General features: G+C 42.4%; 1 protein-coding gene across 2 annotated transcripts in view; it reads right to left on the bottom strand.

The window, feature by feature from the left end:
• The window catches only part of LOC139693769 (annulin-like), a 117,421-nt gene that overhangs the window by 50,867 nt on the left and 38,662 nt on the right, over positions 1-27,892 (bottom strand). The window contains exon 1 of one of the 2 annotated variants that reach the window (XM_071592042.1): positions 9,767-10,188. The exons of the other annotated variant lie outside the window; for it this stretch is intronic. Within the exon in view, the coding sequence (XP_071448143.1) occupies positions 9,767-9,908 (142 nt within the window). The 5' untranslated portion in view covers positions 9,909-10,188. Of the gene's footprint in view, positions 1-9,766; positions 10,189-27,892 lie in introns of those variants that run through there. 2 annotated transcript variants of the gene reach the window in all.

Genomic DNA, 27,892 nt, shown 5'->3' with positions numbered 1-27,892 from the left:
GTTAGTCTCTGGCAATTGTGGTACGAGCCATCGCCCAAATGATTGAGCCTGATAGCCTAAGGGTAAAAGTCGTGTGATTTACCCCCTAGCTATTATCTCCAATTTTATAAAACCATACTAATTAGAACATATATCCAATATTTAATTTATTTTATTTATATTTTCCATGATTCCAATTCAGATGATTCAACTGGCAAAGGTCAAGGTAGTTTCCCCATATGGTCACGAGTGTCGCACCAACTCTCAAGCCAAAAGAAAATAATTTCATCGGCTGAAAAGTACAAAGTTGAACCGGCTCAGAGCGGCCCTCCTACCCGTGCAAACTCTAAGCAGTTTCCCGGCTTTTCCAACGTTCGTACTCGCGCGTTGAGTTTCCCAAGATACTGCAGGTCCGCGAAGGAAGGAGGAGGCACAATGGAGGGCGGTCGGAAGCTGATCGTCGTCTATCTTACCAATCGCGTCGCGGGGGGGTAAATGGTGGGTATGGGGGGAGCGGGGCACTTTTTCGTCCCCTTCGAAGGAAGAGGAGGAAGGCGAGTGTGGGAGGCGGGGAGGGAGGGGGGAGGAGACACGGTAAACCGGTCCTCGGACAAAATGAATTCCTGCAGACTCCGATTCGAATCCGGGGAGCGAGGCAACGGTCTTTTTTATCTTTACTTTGAAACTTCCCGCAAACTGACCTGGGATTTTGCACTCGCGAACATTTCCAGGAAATCGCAAAAATCTGGTGAAAAGGGCATGTTGCTGGTTCTGGGTGGTTGATCATCCGCTTTTCAACTACGGCTGATGATATTGAGTATCGCAAAATTTTCCTGATCTCCAACTACCGCATTTGATTTACTTACTCTCTTTTAGTGAGTTCATCAAGAAGATGTAACTCTCCTTCAACTAATCAATTGGGGATATTCTCATCAACATCAATTCATCATATCGTCTAGGGACTAGACATCGAAAAAAATATCGTTTAATTGAACAGTTAAATTGAATTTACTCGCAAATCGTGAAATGTATCAAAGTGCCACTCGTTCGATTTCCATGTTGCAAAATAGATCCGAGCTATCAATTTCGCTAACGCGATTACTTTGAAGTATCACAAAAACCACAATTCGTCAATCTAATGAATTATTGAATAAAGGACTCGTTAAAGGATAAAATGTGAAAAGCATCGGTGGTAAAAAGAATTCCAGACAGTGAGTAACACTGAGGAGGCCGTGACCTCTTGGAACCTCTCGACTAAAAAGGTATTGGTTAGTTTTAAAAATTTTTAACTTTGCATTTTTCCACATTTAATCCTTACTAAACAGGAAACACGACCGGTTTCGACGAATAACGTCATCATATGGTGACAGACGATGACGGTATTCATCGATCCGGCCGCGTCGCCTGTCCCCGTGTTCGAAGAATTTTAGTGCGGAAAGGTATGAAGTTAAAAAAAAACATCACCCATAATACTCTGCCAGTACGGGGAACGATTGGCCGGCAATCATCCTAGGCACTGGACCCAACAACCCAGATTAACAGAAACACATTGCTCCAGCGGTACAGCAGCGTATCGGTGATATCGCGTGGAACGCTCCTTACTCGATAGGATTGGGTAAACCCAACATCCGCCGGAGCAAGCCATCCTCTGAACACGCGCGTGCTCTCCGGAATTGTGTGTATTTCGGTCGCGCGGTTCGGAGTTGAGTAGAAGGCGATGGAGTGCAAATTGTGCGTGACTTCTCTTCGGAAATCACCAGAGTACATACCACCACCGGAAGAGGTGGGCGCACGAAAGACGGAAGACCTGTAAGGGGTGCGATGAGGCGGCGGAACTTCACAGGGTTCCAGGTCTCCGTAAAAATAGCCACTCCGAACAGGGGCACGTCGGACGTGGGATATTCAGCACCCTCCCGCTCTTCCCCTAACGGTCCCAATCACTTCCACACACACACCGGGTGCGGGGCGCGTGAACTTCAAGAGGCAGGAAGACGAAGAAAGAGAGTGTGTGTGTGTATGTATGCACGCGCGTGCATACGACCCTTCCGCCGTGTTTTCCCGTTCGAAAATCCACTTCTCGGAGGCCAAGTATCGTCCGAGCGTCACGTAGCCGTCTCGGTCCGCTTCGCATCGGGATGAAGGGAGAGCGAGGAACAAAGGGGAACGCATTATTGCAGACCCGAGGGGAGGGGGGGAGAGGGAACCTTTATAGTTTAAACCCCCCCCGAGCCCCTCCCTGCCGCACCCCCGTACGCCCACGCCCCTTCAACGGGAGAGCAATATCTAAAACCAAAAATACTTGGGCGTGCCTCAGCGCGTGCAGTGTGGTTGGCGTATCTCGGTGGAGGGGGAAGGGTTTCCAGGGACAGGGGGGGTAGAGGGGGGGGGAAGCGGAGGCACGAGGTCTGCGTTATCTCCTCCCGGAGAATTCGCGTCGAAGTGATTTTGAAGTGAGCAGCCATTCATTACCAAGATATATTTTCCCGCCAAAAATAATAATAAAAAATAAGAAGTTTCGGTCGACGCTGCCATAAGCATCGTTTCCGGGAAGCCCAGCGACCTAATTCAATTAAATCGCCAGGAAACATATTGCAACTTCTCTTGGAATCCGGGAAACGACGTAATTCTGGAGAATGTGGAGTTCCCTTGTGATGAGACAAATTTCACGCATTTCAGTGTAAATCTAGGACACATTCTCGAAACTTAATCACTATTTTCAATTCTGTTCACTTAAATTCGCGTAAAATTCGCTATGATGACATTTCAAACTCATTATTTTAGGTGAGTTTATACGAACGGTCGATGACCCCGAATGAAATTGTGACTTATCTCTTATTGTTTCAAATTCCAAAGAACTCATTGTGATGAACAAGCAAGTATCCATCCCGAATGGGCACAATTATTAATATGGGTTTTCCACCGGTTAAGTAAGATTTTGGATGGACACAGCCTGTATGAGTACAAATGTACAACAACGCCTCCTAATCGAAAGCATAACCTGAAATGGAACACTACTGTAAGTCCCTCTTCATCTTCTACACTTCTTTCCTCCCTTCATGCCTATCCTATTCCTTCCCCTTCCTCGTTTGCCTAAAGTTCTCCCCTCTATCACAGTCTTCAACATCCCATTCCCAATCAAAACGCTCTGAATCCACCTTTCCTTCTTCCCTTTGTTTTCTCCCTACAATCCTATCTCCTCCCCCACAATACCCCCCCCCACTTCCATGTTTGTTTTCCTTTCTATCCATTTAACCTTTTCCATCCTTCTTTACCCCACATTTAAAAAAAACTACACCCATCATCTACATAAAATTGCGTCGTACCTACATAAATGTAATTAATGTTGATTTACAGACGTTCGTCGAAAAATCGTGACTAGAAAAACAACTCGAATCCAACTCGAGGGCAAAACCATCTCGGGCTCTTCATTATGCCATCTCACTTCGATGGGACCTTCTGGATTTTTAAAGCATGAAAATGTATTATTCAGTGACCTCTCCCGATGAAAACCGGACCAAGACTTGGGTGCTTGACTGTCGAGGACAACATCAAAGGCCTTACGAGATCGGGGACTCATACGCATTTAGGATCGCGTTTTTTTTGCGTCATTTCGCAAAATCACGCCTGCGGAGAAGTTCGTTCGGCAGTAGGGAAAGTTGTGAAGGCGAGAGAGAGAGAGGGAGAAGAGGTGAGCTGCTTTGGACCACGACTCGCCTTGCCTCCCGCTCCTGAATCCGGTTGTTTCGTCGAGGTTGGTGGTCCCAATGTGATAATTAACTATGACCCACAAAGTTAAACCGCCCTCCCCAATGACCTACCCGTCGGCGACGGCAAGTACCGCTCCCTACTTGACACCACCAGACACGACACTTCAGTTGAGATACGTTGTTTTGTTTTAGGGAAGGAGTCACCGCATCACTTGTCCCGATTGTTTTGGATTACACAAAATGCAATGCAGTCTAGATTTGCATAAGTTCCGTTATACCAGGTATCAGATTGACCCAGTCTTGTATGTTTATATTAGCACTTTACCCTTTCGTATTGTCCTAGGTGGTCAAATACCCAGGTCCAAATGATACTTGGACAAAATTAAAAATTACCCGGAATTTCGGTTGGAAAGCATAGTTCAAATTCTGGGATCGTCAATTTTTTTCCACAGTTTTTCTCATATAACTGTATCTAGTCTAGTCTTAAATAGAAATTAACCTATACCCCAAAACTCAAGTATTTTATTTCCTGATAAAGGCAACAATTTTTGGAATCTATATAATAATGCGTCTAACGTCACTGCGTACGTATTCAAATTCTATAAATGATCGATCATAACAATTTTTTAGGTCAAGCAAGTAGTGTGTTCCATCTGTGGCTTAAAAGAATTAGTAATTTGAACTTAATTTTATTGGTAACAGCACCAGGAATAAAAGAGATGTCTTAGTTTTTTTAAAATCTAGATTCCAATCAAATAGGAATAATTCTAATAATTTTCTCAACCCATGTGAAAATTAGTTAATCATGAATGCAGACGGAGCTAAAAAAATAAATGGCGAACAGCCTTTAAAGGAGGCCGATTTCGTAAAGGGCGAGAGATATTTCGTTTCCAAATTAAGGGTTACTTTGGCAAAAGAAAACTCCTTCCGGCTGATTCCGATTCGTCACGATAGTTTAGCCGAGAGAGCGCGTGCGTGCCTGAAGCGGTTACAACTCTCACGGCGGGTCTCCGTCCCCATTGTCGCGGGTTGAAGCGAGAGTAAAAGGGCGCGGGAAGATGTTTTGTTGTTTTTTTCCATGAATGGTGTCCCCACTTCCCTTTCCTCCTTCGTCCGCCCACCCCATTGAAGGCTCCGGCGATGACACCAGACAAACACACACATACACACTTGGCCAGAAGAAGAAGAAGCGGCGGAGTAAAAAAAAACTTTTGGATCACAGAGCAGCTCAAGTGATATCGTGAGCAGATGGGGTTATTTCATGGGGGTTTCTGGTGGATTTGGAACGTATTAACGATGGAAATAATTGTAATTTATCCCTAGGAGGAGGATGCATTCAGGATCAGTTTAGGAATCACTCAGTCGCCTTAGGATGGAGAATAAATACATATAAGCGCATAGCGCGTCTTACGTGCAATTTTATTTTCGCAATCAATTTTTCTAGCCTCGGCCTATCCTTTACAAAATGAAATCCCCAATTCCACTCCCGCTAAGTCTTCCCCCCTGTCCTCCTACTTCCTTTCTTCCCAGATAAAAGTGTTTATAAGGTGGCACCTTTAACATAAGATGTTGTACTATATCGAGACAAGTCGTAAATAAAATCTTCAACCAGGGGAAAAATGCAATTATTTCGTTCATCAATACGATAATGAGGGCTTTAATATTATCTAACAGAATGTATATAACAGGCTGATGATGCTTCATATGGAGAATATTCATTCTGTTACATCAGTACGAACCAAATGTAAGTAGCGCTCTTCTTTCTCCCTCACTCTGATATCCTTATTTTAAAAAAATAACGTAAAGTGAAACAATAGGTTTTTTACTAATTTACATTCATCTTTTATAAATCATCTCTTTGTGTGAAATGGCGTGATTAAACGTTATCGTTCTTTCTTTGAAAATAGCAACATCATGAAGAATAATCATTGGGGCCATAATATATTCTCTTCCTACTGCATTATTATGGTCTTAATTCCCTTTGCTAAGTTGTGTTTTTCTGCGATGACAGGAGAGAAAATAAAGAAAGGCGAGTCCTCGTGTTTTTACTGCATTATATTTTCTTTCTTTACCTAAGACCTTGGATGACTTACTCCCGCTTTTAACAGGAATCAATCATATTTTCCACGATATGTTGCCTCTATTGAAATAACCATTTACTCGGGCTACTTATCAGCGAACAAATAGTCAACTTCTAGGAAAAAATAAATCAAATATCTACCACGTCCCAAGAGAGGAAAGTGACTTCACTATAAAACAAAGTTCGAGTTTTCCTGCTGCTAATTCAGCATACTTGATAAACCCTACCTTTGAGCGTGTCTGATAAACTATGGCTATTAAACGCTTTTGCCTGGGGACAGATTTAGGCACACTCCCTATTATTTAATAATGAAGATTAAGTCGTACTTATAATTAACTTTCAGCATATATAATAACATTTGTGTACATATTATAATGGATTCTCAAGTGTTTATTATTCACCTTCTAAATATTTGTCCGGGTGGAGATTTTTGTTGTAAATCAAACTGTTAAAAAAATATATGTTAAAACTGTTTAAAAAAAAAATATATATATATATATATATATATATATATATATATATATATAAAACAATATTTTTCCAGTATGCATAAAAAATAGGGTGAATGAGTGTGGAATCATTTCGATGGAATGGAAATTATGCCTTGTCACCACTGTAAAATAAAACTACTGAAAATATTCGAGAAAACCTTTTGAATTTTAAAAATTCCTGAGCATCGTGCCCTTCGAAGGTTAGATGTGAAATTAGGTCAACGAAGGGATAAGAAAATGGGAGTTAAAAGATGGAAGAAATGATTGAGAGAGATGTCACTCAAAACGGTAGATTCCATGGATTAACTGACTTCAACTTCTAACGATCCTTCCCGCCGTATGGTGATCACTGGTGATGTCCATCTCATCGTTTGGAATACACCGGAACCGCGGATACCCCGAGCGAAACGTCAGCGCTTAAGTGGAAAGTGCTAAAAAATATTTTCACCAAGTCGGAATAAAACGTGTTACTTAATCAATTCGGGAATGGAATACTCTGCAGGAATGTGATTATATGAGCAAGGCAATATGTTTAATAAAACATAGAAACATTCCACACTCGGCATTTGTATTATTTGATATGGACAAAATATATTATGCATTTACTATCCTCGGGTTGAAAAAAGTTACGATTCTCAATAAATAAATCTGCTGTGACCTGGGTCGAGCATAAGGTTCTCGGACAATGAACCCCGAGCTTCGATGCGGGAAACCGTTACCATAAGCGACCGGATCTTTCCATTTGCGCTCTATGAGCGATACTTTCTCACACTGCACACGAAATGTCAATAAGAGTAGACCAAAAAAATCGCACATCTCCTTGCAGTAAGCATCTGATTCGTGGTTTACTGGAATAAAATAAATTTTGTCGCCCAAACATAAAAAATGATTTTTCACTTAACTATCAACTAACATGCAAAATAATTATAATAAATTACCGTGACTATCAATTACCCACTCGTATTTGTTTTCACAATCAAGTTGTCGATCCTTTAAAAACTATTACTGTTCGTAATTAATAATTTTACGCCTGCGTAGATGATACTTCTTGTTTTACTCTTCTATGAGCTGAAGAATCCTCTTTTCCCTGACTCGCCTGCTCTCGGCATTTAAAAATCTGGTCCGAAATTTGGAAAAGATGAAAATAACCCTCTTTGAATCCAAATGCATTATTATACCTGACGCGCATTAACCTTATATAATTTCTTCATTGGTTTGGAAACATTGAGCAAAATTAATTGTGCGGTAACAATGATTTTGGAAGAATGCTAATTTTTTGCTCATCCGCGGCCGCTTAACGATCCAATTACTCGGAAGCTCGCGGTTTCGGTGAACCGCAAGATAAGAGATGTCAATGTCCCGTGGACCCCCTCATTCCATCCCTTGCGAACCTTAGCTAGCTTGCTTCCCCCCCCCCCTTCTCACATCTCTCCTTCCTCGATTCATTTAGGAACGCCTCATTTCTTCGAATCTGCCCGAGACGTCCGCTAGGACCGACGGCAACGCCGCCGATACAACGGTTCCCCATTCTTTCTCTCCGCCTCCCGACTCACGTAGTTATTTCTCACAAGGAGTCGTTCAGCATTCATCCCCTCCTCCGCTCCTCTTCCCAATCCCCTCGCTCACTCTCGTCCTCTCTCTCTCTTTCTCCCTCCCAAGTCCTCCATAACATTCTCAGGCGTGCATCATCGCTCGGGATGGAGCAATGCTTTTCCTTCTACTCACACCGTCCGGGCTCGCGTGGGAGCGGCCCCTTACGGCGGGACGAAAGGGAGTCTTTCGGGAACGACTTCGGAGGAGCGATTGTATAACTTTCACTCCCACTCGACCCACCAAACCCCTCCCTCTCGCCCTCTTTCTTAAGCCCCCCCCTCAACGACCCACCCCCCGGGGGCCAAGCCGTGCGCTAACGATCAGTGCGCGTTTCATTTTCACAGAAACATTTTTCCATTCCCTAGATAATGACTAATTTAAGAAGTATGCATGTTTGCATATATATGTATGCACAAGATAATGAAGTAGGTATTTACTTTATTGAATTACGCACGGGATTAAGATTAATTTCAATCATTTGCCAAAGGTAAATCCGGCAGATAATGGCGTCGACGATACCCTCGGGAGTGGCAAGAGAAAAGATTATGGTGTTTGCGAATGGAAAGCACGCTTATCGGCAGTGAAATACTTCGGCTCAAACTAGAAAATTACTCAAACATTTCACACCGAGGGAAAGCAGATGGCTTCAGAAATCAAGTATGCAAATCACGACGGACGTAAAAAAAATGCTGAAATTTCCTTCTCAATGAAGGATCTCAGATAATGACCCTGTGAAGTACGTTAAATGTAGGAATTTCCATCCCTCGTCATTGTTTATGTTTTTTCTCCAACACTGACACTCGAGCATGCCTTCATTTACTTGTCATCAGCTATCATAGATCATTTCGAAAAACTGAGCTTGTAACAGTTTCCATGTTTTTCTCATCAGTGTTCCAAGTAGCATAATCGCACGGATACATTCGACTCAGATAAGAGAGGGAATTCACCTTTCACTTGTCGGGGATGCGAAAAACATTAAAATTTCCTCGAGATTCGTACCATGTGTTGCTGTTCGACAGGTTTATTTATCACACGCGGAGAATATAAACAGTTTCGCTCCTTTTCGCTCTCCCTAAACTAATACGGAGATGGAAAGTCGCTTGGCGACGTGGAACGGCCAGCCAACTCAAAAGAGCACCGTCGCCATTCCGGCGAGGAAAAGGGCGAATTCTTCCAGTAACCCCAACAAGCGACTCGCCCAAGAAGCTCCGAACTAAGTGCACACGAACCCCAAGATCCCTCCGTGGCAGAACTTTTCGAACCGTTCGTTTACAATGAAAAGAAGGTTTGTTACCAGATTCAGTGCGTTATAATATTTCGCTTGAGGAGCAGGTGATTTTTTTCGTAAAGACGCGATGAAAATGACCTCCATAGCACTCGATGCCTATCGTTAGAAATATATGCCGCGACGGACGCTCTCCTCGGTCGGACACCACAAAAGAAGTATCGTAAACAGCGATACACACAAAAGGAAAACCTTTTAAAAAAATAATAATAAAAGTTCTAAGGCAAAGGGAATGGGGCGGGGCGGAGGGAGTCACGCATAAACATCGGTGGAAAAACGAGTTGGGAGGGATAGAGGGGAGGAGGAGGTAGGTAGAACGAAACAAAAGAAAAACGACTCCACCGATGAGTGCACGGCTTCACGCAAGAACGCCTCCGCAAACACGACCGTCGGGAATCCATCCCGACGCGACGGCTGCGGCGCCTGGGAACGAACGCGGACCCGACGCGGCTGAGAACGCTCTGGGGGGGGGGGTTGAAGTAACAAAAAAATTGGGATCTGGGGACTTTCTGGCCCGCAAGAAAAAAAATAACGAAACCCCGCTAAATATGACTCCGTGTCCGCCACTACTTATCTTCCGGAGGGTTTGACCTCCGAGAGAACGGACGCACAACAAAATCCTCGCACCCACCTGGCGGGGGTTTCGGGAGCGTGTTCCTCCTCCACGCTGGGGGCCTCACGGGGCCAAGGGCCGTGGACTCTGCGACATCCCCTGAGGGAGTGGACGACGAAGGCTTGAAGACCGCCCTGAAGCGGGAACAGCAGTTGCCCATCGCGGCTCCGGAGTCGAAAGCTCTCCTCTCGATTCCTCTCTAATATCTCTCTCCTTCGTCGAGGGCTCTCCACCGGGGGGCGGAGGGGGTCGTGTGCCTTCGGCGACTCGCGGATGCACACGCGAGCAGTATGCGGGGCTCCCGCGGGACACTTTTTCACGATAGGGCGGACGGACGCGGCCGGTGCACTGTCTCTTCTTTCTCCGTCGGAGCTGGTGCGTACTGATGTGGGGTCCTCGAAGACTGACTACTCTCCAACCCGTGCGATCACGCCCTCACGACCTCCAAGAGCGGTTCTGACGCGGGCCGCCCAGAGTCGCCACCGTCTCTCTCTCTCTCTCTCTTCTCCCCCCCCACCCCACCTCCCCCTTCCTCCTGGCTGCATAAAACGCCTCCTCTTCGCCTCCACCTCCTCCTCCTCCAAAAGCTTCCTCCCCACACCCCTCACGAACTCTCCTCCTGCTGGACCCACTCCACCGTGCTATCTCAACACCCCTACCCTCCTCGTATCCTTTCGCCGTACTCTCCCAGACCCGAGTCATCGTAGTCTGCTTCGCGTAGGAAGCCCTCCGGACTCCCTCCCAGGAATCGGAGCGCGCGTGAGTCAAAAAGCGTCGCGAAGTCGGAAGAGTGGTCGCGGCTACCTTATGAGTAGGGATGGGATGAGAGCAGAGGGGAAGGGGTGTTACGTTGCCGGATGGATGAATGGATTGTCGGTGACGGTGACGTGTGACACTTGCGAGGCTCTTCTTAGTGGGACCGTGGGGGGAAGGAGGGAGCGGTGAAAACGCGTAGGGACAGTAGCCGCACCCCCCATCCACAAATCGCGATGACAGGAAATGATAGCGGGGGTTGACGCAGAGAGAGCGAGCGGGTGGGAAAAAAATATGCACGCGTACAGTCCGCGATTGTAGGAATTAGATCGTTTGCGGGGTTGGTTACGTCAGGCGTCGCGTGGGGTGCGTTCGCTTGGTCGTCGATCCGCGAATATGTCGTTGCTCCATTTGGGACTTCTGTCTGACCGATTGGATGTGGGTGGGTCGCTAAGAGGGGAGATGAGGTGGGTCGAAACTCGAGTAAGATGTTACTTCCCCTGTGCTTCGCCGCGTTAGGAAAAGTGGAATAAAATCGATGCGTGATTAAGGTCGGCGGAGAGATTGAAAGGAGGTTTATAGATGCAGGTAAAGGATTCAAAGACGATCCACGGCTTGGCTTTCTTCGACGTCGCATACGTGAGTTTGAAAACTCGATTGCGATTGACCGATTATCACTTTATGCTCAACTAATATTAGGCGTAGATAATTGACATGAAGTGCTAATGGAAGGAAAAATAACCACAATCGCCGAATGACCAGGAAATATGAATGATGTGGTGAAATCTTCGTTCCTGACTGATAGGTTCACTGGCTGATAGATATTCACCTGAATTGGCTTGGTCATTCACCGTAACTGCTTATTATACACTGAGTATATTCACAGGGATTTATTTAGGTTTTATGATGATCAGTAGTCGGGCGTTTCATTGCTGCTCACTTTTTTGAAGTCATTCTCAAGAAGAACTTGAAAAGCACAAATCAACCATTCACCCATCGTTAGACCCATATGATTATGACTTTATTATCATTCATCTTGATTATATTTATTTAATGGTTATTAAGATTATCAAATTTATTTGGGTCAACTTAATTGTCAAGCGTGTATATAAGTTTAAACACGAGTTTCAATTATGCAGCCAAGTTAAACCTTATTTACAATGGTGGAGCTGCGATCGTGAAAGAAATTTTAAGTTTAAGGATAATTTACTAGCGGCGTCTGGTGGAATAACTGTATAATTTAATTTCCTATCTGATCTCCACCACTTGCAAGCAACGAGTAGATATAATGATCTTCTTAAATACTATATTTTTCTCATGATTATCATCACTTAGATTTGTTAATGATTGACTTAAGCTGACGTTTAAGATTTTTTGAAGATTTCCCATATTACTATTATAACTAGTCTAACTATTTTTCGCATTTATTCCATCATTTTTGAATAATCTGCTCAAAAATGTCTCTTTTCATTTATCGATATTTTTTCATATGTCTGCATGTGGTAGCGACCTTCAGGGTCAAACGCTTCTAGGATGATGGAAAAAAAAGGAAAGAAAAAGTTCGTTTTGCACGGAATTTTTTTAAATCACCCCTAAGAGCTAGAGTCTGTTTTAAATTGCTCGTGGATTTAAAGAAATCGGCTATGGATGTCATGCTTGATGGGAGATGAATTCCCTGGTTTCAAGTATAATTTCTATTAAGCCGTTTCACTTCAAATAGTGATAAAATTCTTTTCGCTCCCCTCCTGAAAATACCAGTAGTGGAAATGACTATGGAGAAATGGAAAATACGTCAAATAATCAACTCTGGCGAATGACTCCGAAAGAATTTAATTGGCGCGGGCTATCTCGACCCGGCGGAATGCGTGATAGGGCCTTTGGGGGTAAGATAAGTAGAATGAAACAAAGGAACATCCGCACACGAAATTTCTGCAACCTAATCGTATTCTGAACCCTAATCTAAGCTAAATGATGAGCTTAGAATAGCGGCGTTAAAATATGGAGTGGATCGTACTTTAAGCCATTGATGAGTCACAGGGAAGAAATGTTTCGCATGGATTAGCGAATTCAACTGAACATCTAAGATGTCGTTTAATGAATATAGTATATCTTTTCAAGATAAGGCATTCGCTATCCATGATGCCATGTATTGATTTAATAAATCTAGTGATATATATATATATATGAATATATATATATATATATATATATATATATATATATATATATATATATATATATATATATATATATATATATATATATATATATATACACACATATATAAGTGTGTATGAACAGTTATATATAACATTTTATATTATTATATTTATACATTATTATATTGAAATATGCAAAATTATATATGGATATGTATTATGTTTTTACACAAAAAGTTTCCACTTCGTTATATTTATCCATCATTTGGTCGGAGGTCAACATTACTGTCATCCGATCCTATCATTTTATCGCCCTTAAGTGATTGAAAGGAAGGGTGCTTGGGATTGAGTTGGTGTCGTGGCTCACGTACTGGCTTCCCACCCAGAGGGTCCGGGTTCGAATCATGGATACGACAGATATTTTTCAGTGGTGTCCCGATCCCGACTTGACGTGCTTTGTGGAGGGCACTTGGAGTGAGTACGACGTCCATCGGATGGGACGTTAAGCTGCGTACCCCTTGGCGACTTCCGAACAGAGTAGGCTAATGCCGACGCCGGGTTTCTCTCTACACCTCCTCCTCTCCCATCCATCTCTAATGGCGCAAATGACCTTAGCTGTCGGTCGCCTCTTCTAAAAAATACTACTATTAGGAATTGCGCTTCTTCGGGTTAAATCTCCTTCATGGAGAGATTAATTTCACTTGATCCAGGTCTCTATGGAAGAACAGATTAGAAATCTTCGCCCAATGTGGTTTCCGATCTTAGTTAGCTAAGTTAGTTCTCCGGAGATGTTATCATGTGCGTCAAAACTACGTTGGGTTTTTTTTCCAAGTCTTCCACTTACGGAAGTTGGAGGTAAAACGGAAACTTCCGCTTCTTTTCGTTCCTTCGACCCAAATTTACTCATCTTTAGCAAAAATGAAACAAACAACCGTCAAAAGTTCATCTAATATATCACATCTATTGGTCGACTTTTCTTGAGATTCTTGCATCGATTAGATGCATCCGTGGTATTAACGCACAGCAAAAATGTAGTGACCAACACTTATGAAATGATATTTGAATATATTTTGGGGGAAATCTAAAGTAGGCAAGAGAAATGGAGGAGGAACCTTTTAATTGTATATGAAATGCAGGATATTGAGAGAAAGGGGATTATTGTGGGCAGGTGAGGCAGAGAGAGGAGAAGAATAGTTAATTTTGACGGGATGAAAGGAGGTAGAATGTGTGGAAAATTGAAGACGGGGTTTATTGTAAGTGTAGGGTGTTGTGTTCTGTCTTGTTAATCGAGGCTTAGAAATGTATCGCTGGTCAGTCTGTGTGCCCTCGAAAAACCTATCTTAAACGGTGGATTACCAAAGAAAATTAAAATGAATTTTTCTGTCGACGGGGCATCCGACAATTTAGACGAATTATAGCCCTTCCTTCCCTTAGCCCAAACAAATTCTCACGCAATTTTCCGGCCGGTTTGCTATTGCTCTGATCCAGAAGTGAACTACGATTTTAGAATCCATACGTGTTCCAATATGACGAATCGGCAGCCATATGGATTTATTTAGCCATTTAAAGAGGGATTAGCTGACTTGCTCATTGGATACCATGTTACGTCCCGTTTTGTCCTGCCGCCACCGTGCCACAAAATTGAGCCCCAATCGCTTTGGTTTAAATTTGAATGCATATAATCATCTCCATCTACATTTTATGTAATCCGATAGAGAATATTGCTCTCTCCTTTAATTTATCGTGAGTTGTTGGGATAAACATTTTAAGTGCGCAAGTTGCTCCTCTCACAGTGATTGAAAATGCAAAGTATTTTTTATACAGCTTTCTTGAAATACGTGTACATATTTACTGTGACACACCAGGAAGGGTTCCAATCGATTGCACTGAAAAGAATCCAAATCATAAAAGCCAGGATATGACATTCGGCTTTTCCGTTACCAAAAGACAATGAATGCCAGGTTGGATTAAAAATCATTGTAGTACGTAGTCAGCAAAATAATATGCACGATCTGTCTCGATCGAGTATTCTGAACAAGTATTGAAATTTCAAGGAAAATAACAATGCCTTCACAAGTCAGGTATCCACAGATATCCAGCTCGGTGCCTGAGAGTTGGCATTCGTTGACTGACGGATAATTTTATTGCATTGGTCGACAACGATTCGTATTTCGCACTTTTTGCGGTGACGGCACCTACAGCGCCGTTCCCAAGGCTCGGTGATGCATGGACCGATCCTTCAATCCTGCCATCTCTCCAACTTGAAACGCTGCGGAGGATAGAATGGGGGGGAAAACGTGATTTTCTTTAGAAGGCACCGACAAACACTTCGTCTGGCGGCACTGGCCGGGTTAGAACGACATAAAAAATGCGCCAAGTCGGCACTGATTAGGAGCGGCCTGATGCATAAATAGACCTTTCGGGTGCATTCTCGCCGGCTCACCCGAAGGTCGTGGATTAGTATCCGCCTCTTGATGTGATTCCGTGTCTCAGGGCTGCTCATAAATTAAGTCACACCCAGAAGGGGAGGGTGAGAAGGCCATAAGCGATCATTGCAAAAAAATATCTTCGAAGTACTCGAAAAAAAAACAATGTTTTCAGTCAATCATCTATATCAGTAATTTCATAGTCATATTAAAATATCATGCATGCTTCTAAATTTCTCGTTCGGGATAGTTCCAGCCATTAAATAATGGAAGAATTACAAGATATACTTAAAATGAACACCTAGAAATTCCCCAAGTGAAAATTATGCTGATACTAGCAATAATGCATGCATTTTATAGCAGACTTTTATAATACTAGCAAGTAAAACGAATAAGGTAGCTGATTTAAATCCTTTGAAAGCAATGCTTAAATATGGCAAAGGATGAATCAATATTTAAGAGTACTTTATTAAAGTATTTTAAGTAATTTAAGTATTACACTTCCAGAAAAAGCATTTCATATACATTTGCCATCACTCCAACATGGTTTGTTTGAGGGGTATGGGTAGAGACAATACACTTTGATAAAAAAGATGTTACTATTCAGAGGGTATTGGTTGAGGTGGACTAATACTAAGCTCAGCGTCTTATAAAATTCACGCACCCGGGTAGAGAGGCATTTTCTTTCTCAGCGTCTCCTGTGGTCTCTTAGAGAGGCCCTCTACCCCTGAGAATGGCACTGTTTGAGTGAACCTGAGGATGCCTGTGTCCGTTTTGGAAACCAAGCCCCCTGGTAGCCAATTTCTCCGCTCCTTCCTTGAGATAATTTCTCCGCTCACCAGGATACCACTCATATAGAAATAAGATGCTACATATCTTGTGTAAAAGATCTCATACTGTTCGGGAGAACTTAACGCGTGAGTGGGTGGTGGAAGGGTCTGGACAAGTATGATGTCACATCAAAATATACGTACTCGTATATCATACCTTAGAGCATTTGCTTGGAAAGAATCAGGTAGGCGGCCGACGCGATGCGGGCTCTCTTTTAAAGGGATTGTGAAAAGTGTGACGAGGGCCGGGAGAGAAAGATGATATGGGCCAAAAGAGTTCGTGTGGGACGCAAGATGAAGTAATATTATTGATGAAAGTGTGAGGTCATCGCCCAGGTGAAAGGAAATAGTACCAACGTCAACAATAAAATTATTTCAAAGTGAAATTGTCAGATGTGCAAATTTTTCAGTTTCATAGAAAACGTAAATTTTCCTCGCAATAATTCAATAACGAAAACCAGAACGCACGGTATATTTATTTCTAATTACGATTATTAAAAGTTAGTTTGTTTGAACGTAATAAAAAAACTCTAGACAAAGTCTCCGATATTAATTAGCTCAAAGGATCGTTCAATTTACCAAATAAGAATGGAAGACTGTCGTCTTATAAGGAAATTAGGAATTATTTTCCTCTACGGAAACTTTACGTTGCTCGTACTCTGTAATATTGAATTTCAATGATTTTTTAAAACCTTTTTCACTAATTTTCAATTAATGGATAATTCGTGTCCAATCTGTAAACTTGTTCATTTCTAACCTATTTTTAATGCAACTAGCCGTCAGGATAAGATATATACAATTCGCATGCTAAGAAGTCAGATGGTGAGTGTAAGTGTATAAGTGAACTACCTTGAAGTGAGTTTACTTTGGTCCCCCCCACTGCTTGCTCATTGAAAATATGACTTTGAAATTTTCAATTTCTATTCTGTGCCGTTAGTTTATTTCCACATTACTTTTTTAGAGTTCTGAATATTTATCACATAATTTTCAGAAACATGGATGATACAAAACATCTCTTTTTACAGTGTTTTACTTCGGAACAGTGTTCCTCGAACCTGGTTTTACTTTTCCCACTCTCATCGTCTTACGACCATGATGTGTGTTTTTGATTGATCGGTCGATTTTACCTCGCGAGGAAAGTACCTTACTCTCATTACACCATCGTACTTTCAAGAGAAATCATTGTGAGCTCATTTCTGAAATATGTATAACGCAAATATACGAAGAACAAGTAATAATAACAATTAGGTATTCCTTTTCTTTTGAAGATAAGCGAATCTATTTTTACCGTATCGTATACCAATAATTCTAATGATGCACGAATACCCATCTTTCTTCAGGGCATTAGCAAAGTTAGGTCATCACTCGTTCGACAGGTCATCTTAAGGTGATATTTTGACTAGGCGCCATCCTTTCGTTTCAATCGGAAGACCGATGTAGCGTACTCCCTCATTGACGCGTAATATGAGGCACGAGCACAGTGTCACGCTATCACTGACACGTCACGACAATGACGGAAGGACGGGAATTACGATTGCGTATTGCGGCGGAAGACGAGCCCACAGAAGTGGGACGGGGGACGGAAGAGTTCCGAAACGGAGGTTCGGATGTGGGGAAGAGGCATCTGAGCGATCCAAAAACGGAGGCCCTGCGATGATTCCCCGCGTCACTTCCCGTAGTGTGGTCACCATCGGCCTTGGAGAGAAACAGAAGGGAATCCCTCGAGTTCCGTAGGAACAATCCTTTTCCCCCGAGCTCCTGGGAGCCCCAGAGCCCCGCAATGGGGGAGGGGCGCTCATGGTCGCGGGAGTTCGTCGAAATACCGAATAATTCACGTAGATTGGAGAGGAGGGAGGGAGAGGATATCGGTCATTGGGTCAGGGCGCCGGGGCGAGGGCCGTGAAGGGGCACACGTCGGCCGCGCCGCAGGACTCCAACCCACCCATTATTCCGTCCGTGCGTAAGATGGGAAAATCACGCTCTCCCCAATCAAACAAACCCGATTTCATGCGTCGTCAGGGGCGTGTACAGGAGTCGGTCCAGGGGTGAGGGTGAGTTTGGTAGGGGGGGGGCGTTGCAAATGGGAGGCTTCGACGATCAGACTATCTCGTAACCTCAACATTATGCCATTATCCAGTAGTTTCACCGGATAATTTACAATTCAATTTGAAATCGCTTGAAACTATTTTCAAAGATTTATAGTTTTTTTATAACTTTCTCTGGTTCTGAAATATTATTTTAATTTTCGGCAACAATGTGGGATCCGTATTGCGGTGAGTCGATTGCACCCCTGTTATTTTTTACCAATTGCGCGGTATTATTCACACTTTCCAATCGATGATTGATGGTGACATTTGTGGTTCAATCTTTTTTAATCTCTCCATTTCTTCTGCCCCTCTCAGCCTCGGCTCCCTGTCCAACGCCGTATTGGCTCGTCCCTCCAGAACGGCTTTGGAAAGCGACGGATCTACCTCTCCTCTTTGATTTGCGTCTGTCGCAGGCAGCGTGAGGAATTCGTGGATCAGAGAACAATGAAACCTCATGTCTTAAGTTATTCATTCGAGTCTCGTCCGGCTGTTCCACCGTAGTGGTATACCCAGAGAGGCACGTTCTCCAGATTGTACTCTTTTTGATTCCGATGAAGGTGATTTGAGAATACGTGTATGCATACTCTTGGTTTAACTCCGAGCATGGAATAGGCGGTTTAAATTTGATTTTAGTTCCGGAGAATTCCCATCATATCTCCTTGAATATAATGTCAATGATTATCTTTCCGGGGTGTGACTTTTGGGGATTGTTTTTTTCGCATTATTTCTTTCATACCATCATCTTACGCTTCAATTTCAGATAGATACGAGCGCCCTATCGTCCCTGTGATCATTAAGACGATAGGGAGATAACTAGGAGAGGCAAAAGAAAAGCGCTAACTTATCCAGAGGGCAGAGAAAATATATGAGGAAAATTTGAGACTAAGCTCTTTGGTATGCATCAATCTTGGGTGAGGACCGATTCATCAGATGGTGTGGTTGAGATGAAACTAAATTATTATCAATAGTAGGCTACCGGTGAAGGTTTTATATGGATCCCCTGCCTAAGAATTGCTACATTAAAAAAATTAAATATCTTTAGCAATTAATTCTGAAATACGTATCAGTACATGACCCAACGCTGACATGTTGAATACTATACTAATGAGAGATTACTTATCGGGGATTTTCCTCCGTGTATAATTTAGTCCTCTCCAACCCAATTATGCCCTCATATATCAGTTTTTCAAACATTTTCATCTTAGCTTAATGTTTGAGCTGCGATGTAATCAGGCACTGTCATATTTATGCAACGCCATCCTTGTGGCAAATACTCTTTTTGCGTAATTCGAAGATTTTCAAGGAATATAACTGTAAAAACACTGATCAATATATTATTTTTCCTAAATACGAACTGAAAATCTTGAAATAAGAGAGAGCATGTGTGGATATTAGATGCAGCAATTATAAACATCGGTGGCTAAAAACATTTAAGCATCTACTAACATGTATTGTGTCCTGAGGCAAATGTAAAAGTAAACAGGAATATTTAAAAAGGTGCGCACGTCCCATTTGCGAGTACAAAAAAACTTTTATAGTTTTTGATCTGATATATACCGCGAATAGATAGCACTGAGCATAAATATGAATTTTTTCTGCATAATAATTTTAATGTCCTAACTAATTGCGTCGTCTAAGGCGGGGAAATCGACTAATGGAGATACGCATTTGTCGTATGTTATCCCCGCGAGTAAAATTATTAGTCGTTTCAAAGTGTCGCCCTCCCTTCCCCTCAACGGCCTATTCGAGCTTTTACCGCGGACAGTAGATATTTCCTGTGTCTCCGTGATGAACTCACTCGGTTTGAATTCATTGGGCAAGCCGTATCTACGCCCGTTGTGGGAAGGGGGGAGGGCAGTGGGAAGGTCGCCGGTGCCATTCGCGACCGCCCAGCCTCCACTTCTCCATTTGGGGGGTAGTCGTCATCCCTTCCTCCGACTAGACCGACGGGAGAATCGCTGGAAGCAGTCGTAGGTGCTCCGCTGAGCTCACCCAGATGCGCCGGGGGGGGGGTTCCGCGAATCGCTATTTATTCTCCCGCAGTAAAAATCCCGGAAACACGTTCGCGGTCTGGAGACGCTGCCGCTTCGAATGGGGAGAGTGACCCGAGCATCGCAGACTACACGGCCGAGGGAGATAAAGAAGTGGTTACAAATTTAGACGCGCGGCGATTAAACAGAAGGCGCCTCCGCAGAAGGAGGAAACTCCTTTGAGAAGGAGAAAATAGAAAAAAAAGAGATGTTCGCGTAATATATAAATATATTAAACCCAGGCACACTCAGATTCGCTCTCTTTCGGCCCTTATCTCGCATTAGCCTTCGCCGAATTCGATGAGAAATCCTCCCGGCGCTCTCCTCTTTTTTCCTCAAAGGATTAAGAAAGAGTAACGCGCTCACCTCTAAAAGCACCCCGTGGTTATGACACTCGAAATTAGTACTGCGAGGGAAGTACTCAAGCAATACTCAGTGGAAGTCAGTTTGCTTCGGGAAAATTTTTTGACAACCCGTTTCATTACGCCGTCAAGGTTTATACCTAGGGCAAGGTCTTAAGTCTATAAGAGAGATTCACTTAGTGATTTATGGGAACGGACGAAGAGTTTCGTGCCGTTGTAATTTTCTCGGAAGAGATCTTGAGTCTCGATTATGTCTCCACTTGGGAAGTGGGTGATACAGCAACGCCATATTTAGTTCAAGATCCGGAGAGGTGACAGTGGCCCCTCATTCTTCCTCAATTCTATACTAATTCCACCAACGGATTAGAAGGTTAACTTTGCTGACATCCATCACAATGTACCCGAGGTGTTTGTTCTATGACCTTACTTCTCCTATATTAGTCGATGGTCTCTCTTTTTTTTAATATCATTTCCATTCTAGATTCGGAAAGCTTTTTCAACACCCAGAATCACCAAAATTATATTATCTTTTCCGCAGAATGTATGATGAATGCGTCACGCGGCTATTACGACCTTGTTCAAGTCGCACGCAAAATCTTGTAGTAATCTATTTTACCCTTCAATACTGCTTTCGCGAGTTCATGGTGTTTCGTGATGTGCCGAATCCATTAATTTCTTCTTTTTTGCATGGCCAGCCAATGATATCTTACCCTCGTTCGTTGTTCTCTACGCCACAATTCTCAAAACTCCTCTCCGATGGGTTGTTTTTGCATTCTTGTATAGTAGGGTGTTTCGAAAATGAACAGTCCTTTGCAATTAATTTTTTGAAAACATTCAATCCATTTGGAATCCTTGGAGAGAGCAAGCCAAGGAGTTCTGCGAATGCAATCTCGGCAGTATATGAGATGCTAGCGTTTCCAAGGTTGAGTTTGTTTCGTTCGCTCCGTAAACTCCACAAGGTTCGTTCGCAAGAGAAAATTTATGACCGGTGTTGAGAGGGTTCGTGCACTCAGTTCGAATGTAGCAGACGCTGATAATTGCGTAAACAAAATCTGCGAAATACTTTTTATGATAAATGTATTAGATGTTGAAGATAAGTGCTTCCAAACTCAAATCACATAGACACTCACCCAAGTACATGGCGAAAATCTCTTGTAACTTAGATAGTACCCTCTCTAAATTCCAATGCGCAAAACTACCAATTTAAGTTATGATTATCATATAATTTGATTAATTTCTTACGACCTATCGAAATTTCAATTTTTTTATTCAGTCATTTCAGCGCATCAGGGAGTGGAATACACTCGGAAATATTAGTAGTTAATCTTCGACGTGCCCTTCCCTAAGATAATGGCCTTGCTGCTTAAAATGCCTTGATAAGTTGATTGTTTCTTATTATTTGTGCCCTGTGTATATTAAAACCATTTTTTAACGAGCGGAAAGATTAAGGGCTTCATAGAGTATTTTTGGAGTGTTAAACATCGACTTTGTGAGTTTAAGTTACACCTTCGTCCAAAATATATACGAAATTAAATTTTTTAAACCCAGGCTATGTCATTCTTAAGTGCTCTCCATACTAATCTTGTTAACTTCGTATTCACTTATTTACCTACGTTCTTCGCGTGATACGTTTTAGTCATGAGTATTTCATAACTCTTGGTCGAGCAGGGAGCCTTCTTGCGGAAAGCAATTGGGGAGAGGTGTTTGCTTAGGGCCATCCATTTCACGGTTAAACACATAAAAAACACATAAGGCGCGGGCTTCTGAACAGCCAGAAAAGGATTCACCACATTAAGCGACGATGTACACAACACTTCGTCGGAGCTCACTTTCTGAATCCGTCGCCCGAACGCGAATGTTCACTGCCTCCATGGGGATCGTCCCCAACTGATCTGCTGAGGCACACATGCCATCCTTGTCGTAAGGCGAAACTTACACCGACCTCACTTCCCTTCGACTTGATTCTTAGCGACGGATGGTGTAATTCGAGCATAGACTGAAAGCACCGAACCATCTTCGGCGGAATCTAACCCGCCACGACAACAATGATGACGAAACTCTTTGGACCAAATCACTGTGGGAGCAAACCTGAAAACAAATCTAGGCAACGTTAAAATAGAAAATAGTTAAGCTTTTGTAAAGATGAAAGATACTAGGAGATTTCTTGTGACTCCGAAAGAATTATTGTATAATCAAATCATATGGGCAAATTCGACCGCCGAGATAAAATAAGGAAGAGGCACACCGTCACCGACGGATTCAATCAAGTACGCGCTCTTGCCTCGCACGGTACGCAAAAAAAACGAGTCCAAGCACCCAAAATAATCGACTTATAGGCCTATCGTCTTATAGGACTTATATCACTCTTAAAGTATATAATCAACGGCTTCAGCGGACAACAAACGCTTCGAAGCACATTCCACGGAAAAGTGCAAAATTTTTCAACTTTAAGTATCTCGGTGTGTATTTTTCTTTTGTAACTTTCCAATCGAAAAGAAGCATATGTGTTTCGATGTACATCTATGAGAACTGTTGTAAAATACGTCGTTGCGTAATGCACAATTTCATCCAGAATTATCAGCCGATATCGTTCAACCGGAAGTCGCAAGACCGGAGTCTCGTTGGAGGTGACGCACCAAGATATTTCATTCATTCCGTAAAACACCGAAGGAGCCATGGCTCAAAGGGTCGGAAGAAAAACGATGACTCCAGCGTCAGCGAAGGGGCAAAACGTTGACGGCTCCGCCGCCCTTCGCGGCGGCGCGCCTGGAGATCGAGAGAGCGGAAGAGTCGCGGAAGCAATAAATTTTTCAACACTCATGGGATACATATACGGGTCCGCCCATTAGTGTCCCTGGACGGGTGGCAAGCAGTTGAACGCGATGCAAAGAAGTTAGGATCATTTTTAGTTAGTTTGGTCTGGCGGTACGCGTGGCGTCTTGGCCTCATCGGAGAAAATATTAATTAAAGAATAGCCTGGGATTCAAATAAGACCGGCTGGATTCATACAAAAATTGTCATGAGAAGAGGGTAAAATATGTTTGGATTATTTGGCTAAACTAGACTGGGAGCCCCGTAGGTAAACGAGAGAGGAAAAGTGAGTATAGGATCTAGAAACGTTAAAAGCTTAATTCTGGAGCGGAGACCACTCGAATGAAAGTTCGATTCTAGCGCTGTTGAATTATGTTTTTCCTTCGTTAAGTTCCTGATCGCGGCGAAACCAAAATTCCGAATTTTTTCAAAGTAAAAACTTCCACTTCATCTATTATTTTTACGGACATTCTATAAAACAAGCAAATTGAAATAACATTACATAAATATGGTGTCCCAACATCCCATGTTACCATTCCCATTTGAGTCTCTGGAGTTTTTATGTAGATACTTAGATATTGTAAAATGCATAAGCCTATTGGAACGCTATACGGGTATTTTATTTTAATTTGGTATCTTTATGCTAACTCGTATTCTTGAAGTGGATTTTGAGGGTAGCCAATTATTAGAAAGCTTCTTATCGTTCAAATTAAAGGGGAAAACAACTAATTTGATTTGAAGACATTTAATTAAGCACGATACTTCTCCTTCGTGCTCTCTTCCGTTTTTCCAACAGAGAGATAAAAATACCTTTGCCAATTATAGTTGCTAATTTCGGAAACAGACACAAAAAAATCGATCTATAAATAGGTCTTCCCTAATACAGACTGGCATACTCGCACCAATCATCCTATAAAATAATATTTGACGTCCATTTAAAACCTCATGGCAAAATTGTACATGATAAGGATTTACCTCTCCATTTCGAGTGTTAAAAAAATTCGATTTTTAAGTATTTCAGATAGTACACTGTTGTACGTGAGGGACTTGCATATTATCAGATCGAATTCTACGTATTCAGATATTAAATATGAAGGTGAGCATGGATTCAAAAATTCCTTTCACAGGCGTTGTATTCCGAAAATCAAAATTGAGTTTTTCTGAGGTTGAATCAAGATTACATATTATTATGGTAGTCTAAATAACATTTAAATCAACTGTTCTAGTGTTCCTTGAAAAAAATCCGCCTTTCTTTCTGTCACTCGACTTTCTCGGGCCAAGGAAAAACAACTCGGCGCGTTGGCACCTTTGGCACAAGTTCTGCGGCCCATGGCCCACAAGGCATTCCAATAAAATGAGAGCATCCTTTATTGTCACTGCTGCGTGGAGTCGATTACGATTCTCCTCGGCGTGCGCTTCACATGCGTTGCATTTTAGGCGCGCGTTGGAGTTTCTCCGCTCCGACCCACCCCACTTCGTCTCTCGACCGTCATAGAACGTCCTAGCACGGACTGTTTCAAGAGTGAGCCCCTGAATTAAAAGTATGGACATTCGTCTCAGGGGCTTATCATGGAGGATCAGTCAATGCGGAAGGAGTATGCCAATGGCACATATAACCTCAATGGGCCAAGCGTGCACCAAAAAGTTTTGTCGTAAATCTATGGTTGCACATATTAAGACGGTATCCGGTTGGAAATCATTTGACTTCTTGTTTGAATGATTCATCACTTGGTTTAAATCCCTTCCGACTCTTATGAGACTAGATGGAAAAAGTACGATCTTATTGGTGGAACTTAACCTTTAACATATTAGCCACTCATTTCCTAAGATTCCATTTCACGGCTTTTCCTAATTTTTCTGACAAAAATGATGTGTTCTTCCAGATTTTTCTCCCGATTCTTCGGAATCTTATCGGATGTTTTTTTATGAATCGTTTTGTGCCTGTCTCTGGTGTAAAAGAGGCGGTCCAGATTATAACTTTTTTTAACAGGAATTGCAGGCTTGCGGAGGGTTTGAGCTAAACTATTTACTTGTGCTACAACCAAAAGGGCATTGTGCTCATCGAGAATTCCCGATTTGCATATCACATACCCGACTTTTCAAGAACGAATTCCTTCTTTTTCCCAATTTGACCTCGATTTTTGTAGAAAATGGGTAATTCCCGAATCTTTCAAGATTTTCTTACAAAATGGTCACCCTCCATCACCCCTTTCACCTTCCTCTCCCCCCCCCCCCGCCTACCACTGGTGTTAGGTAGGCCTAGCCCGGGATTAGGCCGGGCCCACCCTATTATCAGCCCGCAGAATTATTTTTAAACTTATTGAATTTTCTTCGATAGCTGACTGATGGATGTATTTATTACAAAATTGCGCTCAGACGCTGTAACGTGCATTGGAAATAAGGGAATTAGCCCGGAGAAACGTGCACCTGATGCTATAATTCAATTCTGACGCATACCTCTGCGTGTTTACTCCGCTGCGCTCCCGCTACATCTCCTACGCGCTTGACTCGTCTGAGCAATTCGTTTTTTTGCAGCGTATAACTGGTGGACAGGACACTATTTTCTGATAGAAAACATTTTCACGAAAAAGACATGGATAAAGAAAGTGCAATTGACCTCTAAAAAAATTAATCCTTAGCAGTTGCTTTGAAATCTCCGATTTTTAAAATCAATCTCAATTTACGCACCTACGATCATGCCTTCGTTTGATGATTTGAACTTAGGTTAAGATCCTTAGGGCGGTTATAAAGAATTATTTTTCCATCCTAATTGTTCTCCGCGTCTTAATATAACCTTTTTCATTGGAGCACCTGAAGCGTGAATATGATCCTCCATAGCGGTAGGGATTGAGTTTCATTGTATTTTGAAATCAAAATATTTTCCTCCGCTTGTTTTGCGGTTTACTTTTTTCATTGAGGCGAAGTTCTCAGGTGAGGAGGGGAGAGAGACGGCACTGATGAGGATAGAACAATGCGCCATTGGACCCGAAGCGCAATAGTTTATTGGCGACAGTGATTGCCATAAAATTTAAGCCTAAAGGCTTAAATCAATGCCATTACGCTCATGAATTCTGAGGCATATTACTTCGCTACTTCATTGGTATTTCAGTTCAAAGAATGGTCGAGTGCAGCACGCCCTTTTCCCCTATTTAATGCTAATTTCACCAGGCCTTGATAACTCTTCTCTCTCGCAAACATCTTTATCTGGCAAATGAAATTGTCCCTTGGTCTCCATCGTCGGGCCCTCCCATCAATCATGTTCCGCAAAAGTCCATTGTATATCAAGGTGTGTCCAAATCATCCGCTTCCTCGTTTCCTTACGATACTCCATTAATGTACTTTGAGTTCTAATTGCAAAAGAACTGAATTTACCCCAATCAAATGGTGGAGCGACCATGGACGAAATGTCACAGTCGGTAATTTTCAGAAGACATTGGAGATTGACGATGCTGGCTTTGAAGTAACATCATTTGTCAGTGACTTGCGATATTTCTCCTTGTGTAGTGATTCGGGAAGAATAACATTACCTGGAGACAAGTTCCTTACTTGAAATATCTCCACGAATAAGCTCTTCCAGATATTTGTTCCATCATTTTGTTCCCTTTTTATTACTTTCATCGCTTACGAAATTGTACTCTCAGGAGGCAGACATGGTGTATCCAATTCAATATATGAGTACTGTGCGACGCATATTATCGCGATGCTCCATTGTTAACGACGGCGAGTAGAAACGCTAGAGCCCTGAGTCATCTCGTTCTTGATGACTCTACGAGTGAACGGAGAATAAAAAAATGTATTCCAACATATTATTTTCATATGATTCATTATACTCTATGAACCGCAAGCGGGAAATTGTCGCTATGTTTTAAAATTAAGCCTGTGACGCACTACACGTCATTTTCCCTCGAAAGACGTTAACGTCCGCAGGGATAAAAATTATTTTTTTGAAGTATTTAAATGTTGCATTATCTCATAAATACTTGATTTATTGGTAGAGTTAACTTTCCATCACAGGAATGAAAGACGGAGAATGTGAACAGGGTGTAAACGTTTAAATGCGGTAATTCATGATGAAGGTAAAATATTGATTCCAATCTCCCTGGCGGATGTTGTGAATGGAAAAGTAAGTGAATGGTTTTTTGCGTCGCGTGACTCCGTGAATAGAACAATTTCAATCTCATTTCGCACGATATTCTAGTGTTATCTCATCTCTTGTTTTCTAACTGGCCTTGGTTTCTACCTGATTCCATTCAATTGAAAAAATTTAGCAACAGTGTGGGTATGCAGTATTGACGCAAAGAGATACATGCATGGTACCCTGGAAGCCACCGCGAGGGTGTGTGGCAGGGGGTGATTATACACCAGACTACTTTAGACATATAATACTTTCCCCCTCCCCCTAGCGTGTTTGGATATCGTTATTCTGATCTCTCATCGTTCATGGGAAAAATGGTATCTCAAATCCATATGTTCTACGCCGCTTAATCTCTCTAATTTTATTTACATGTTGTCTTTCAAATCCCTAAGTTGTTTTCTCTTTGCGAATTTAATTTAAGTTGAGAATCGTAACTTGATGTTCGTCAGTAATAATTATTAAGGTGGCACAGGAAAAATGGACACTCGAGAAGTCACCGAACCTTTTCCGACGAGTACAGATGAACCTGCCAGCGTGAGCTGGTGACCCTT

The sequence above is a fragment of the Hetaerina americana genome, unplaced genomic scaffold (assembly GCF_022747635.1).
Source record: "Hetaerina americana unplaced genomic scaffold, ioHetAmer1.1.p SCAF_5, whole genome shotgun sequence".
Classification (NCBI taxonomy): domain Eukaryota; kingdom Metazoa; phylum Arthropoda; class Insecta; order Odonata; family Calopterygidae; genus Hetaerina; species Hetaerina americana.
Note: the sequence above shows the minus strand (reverse complement) of the source record. Positions and strands in the feature narration are given on the sequence as shown.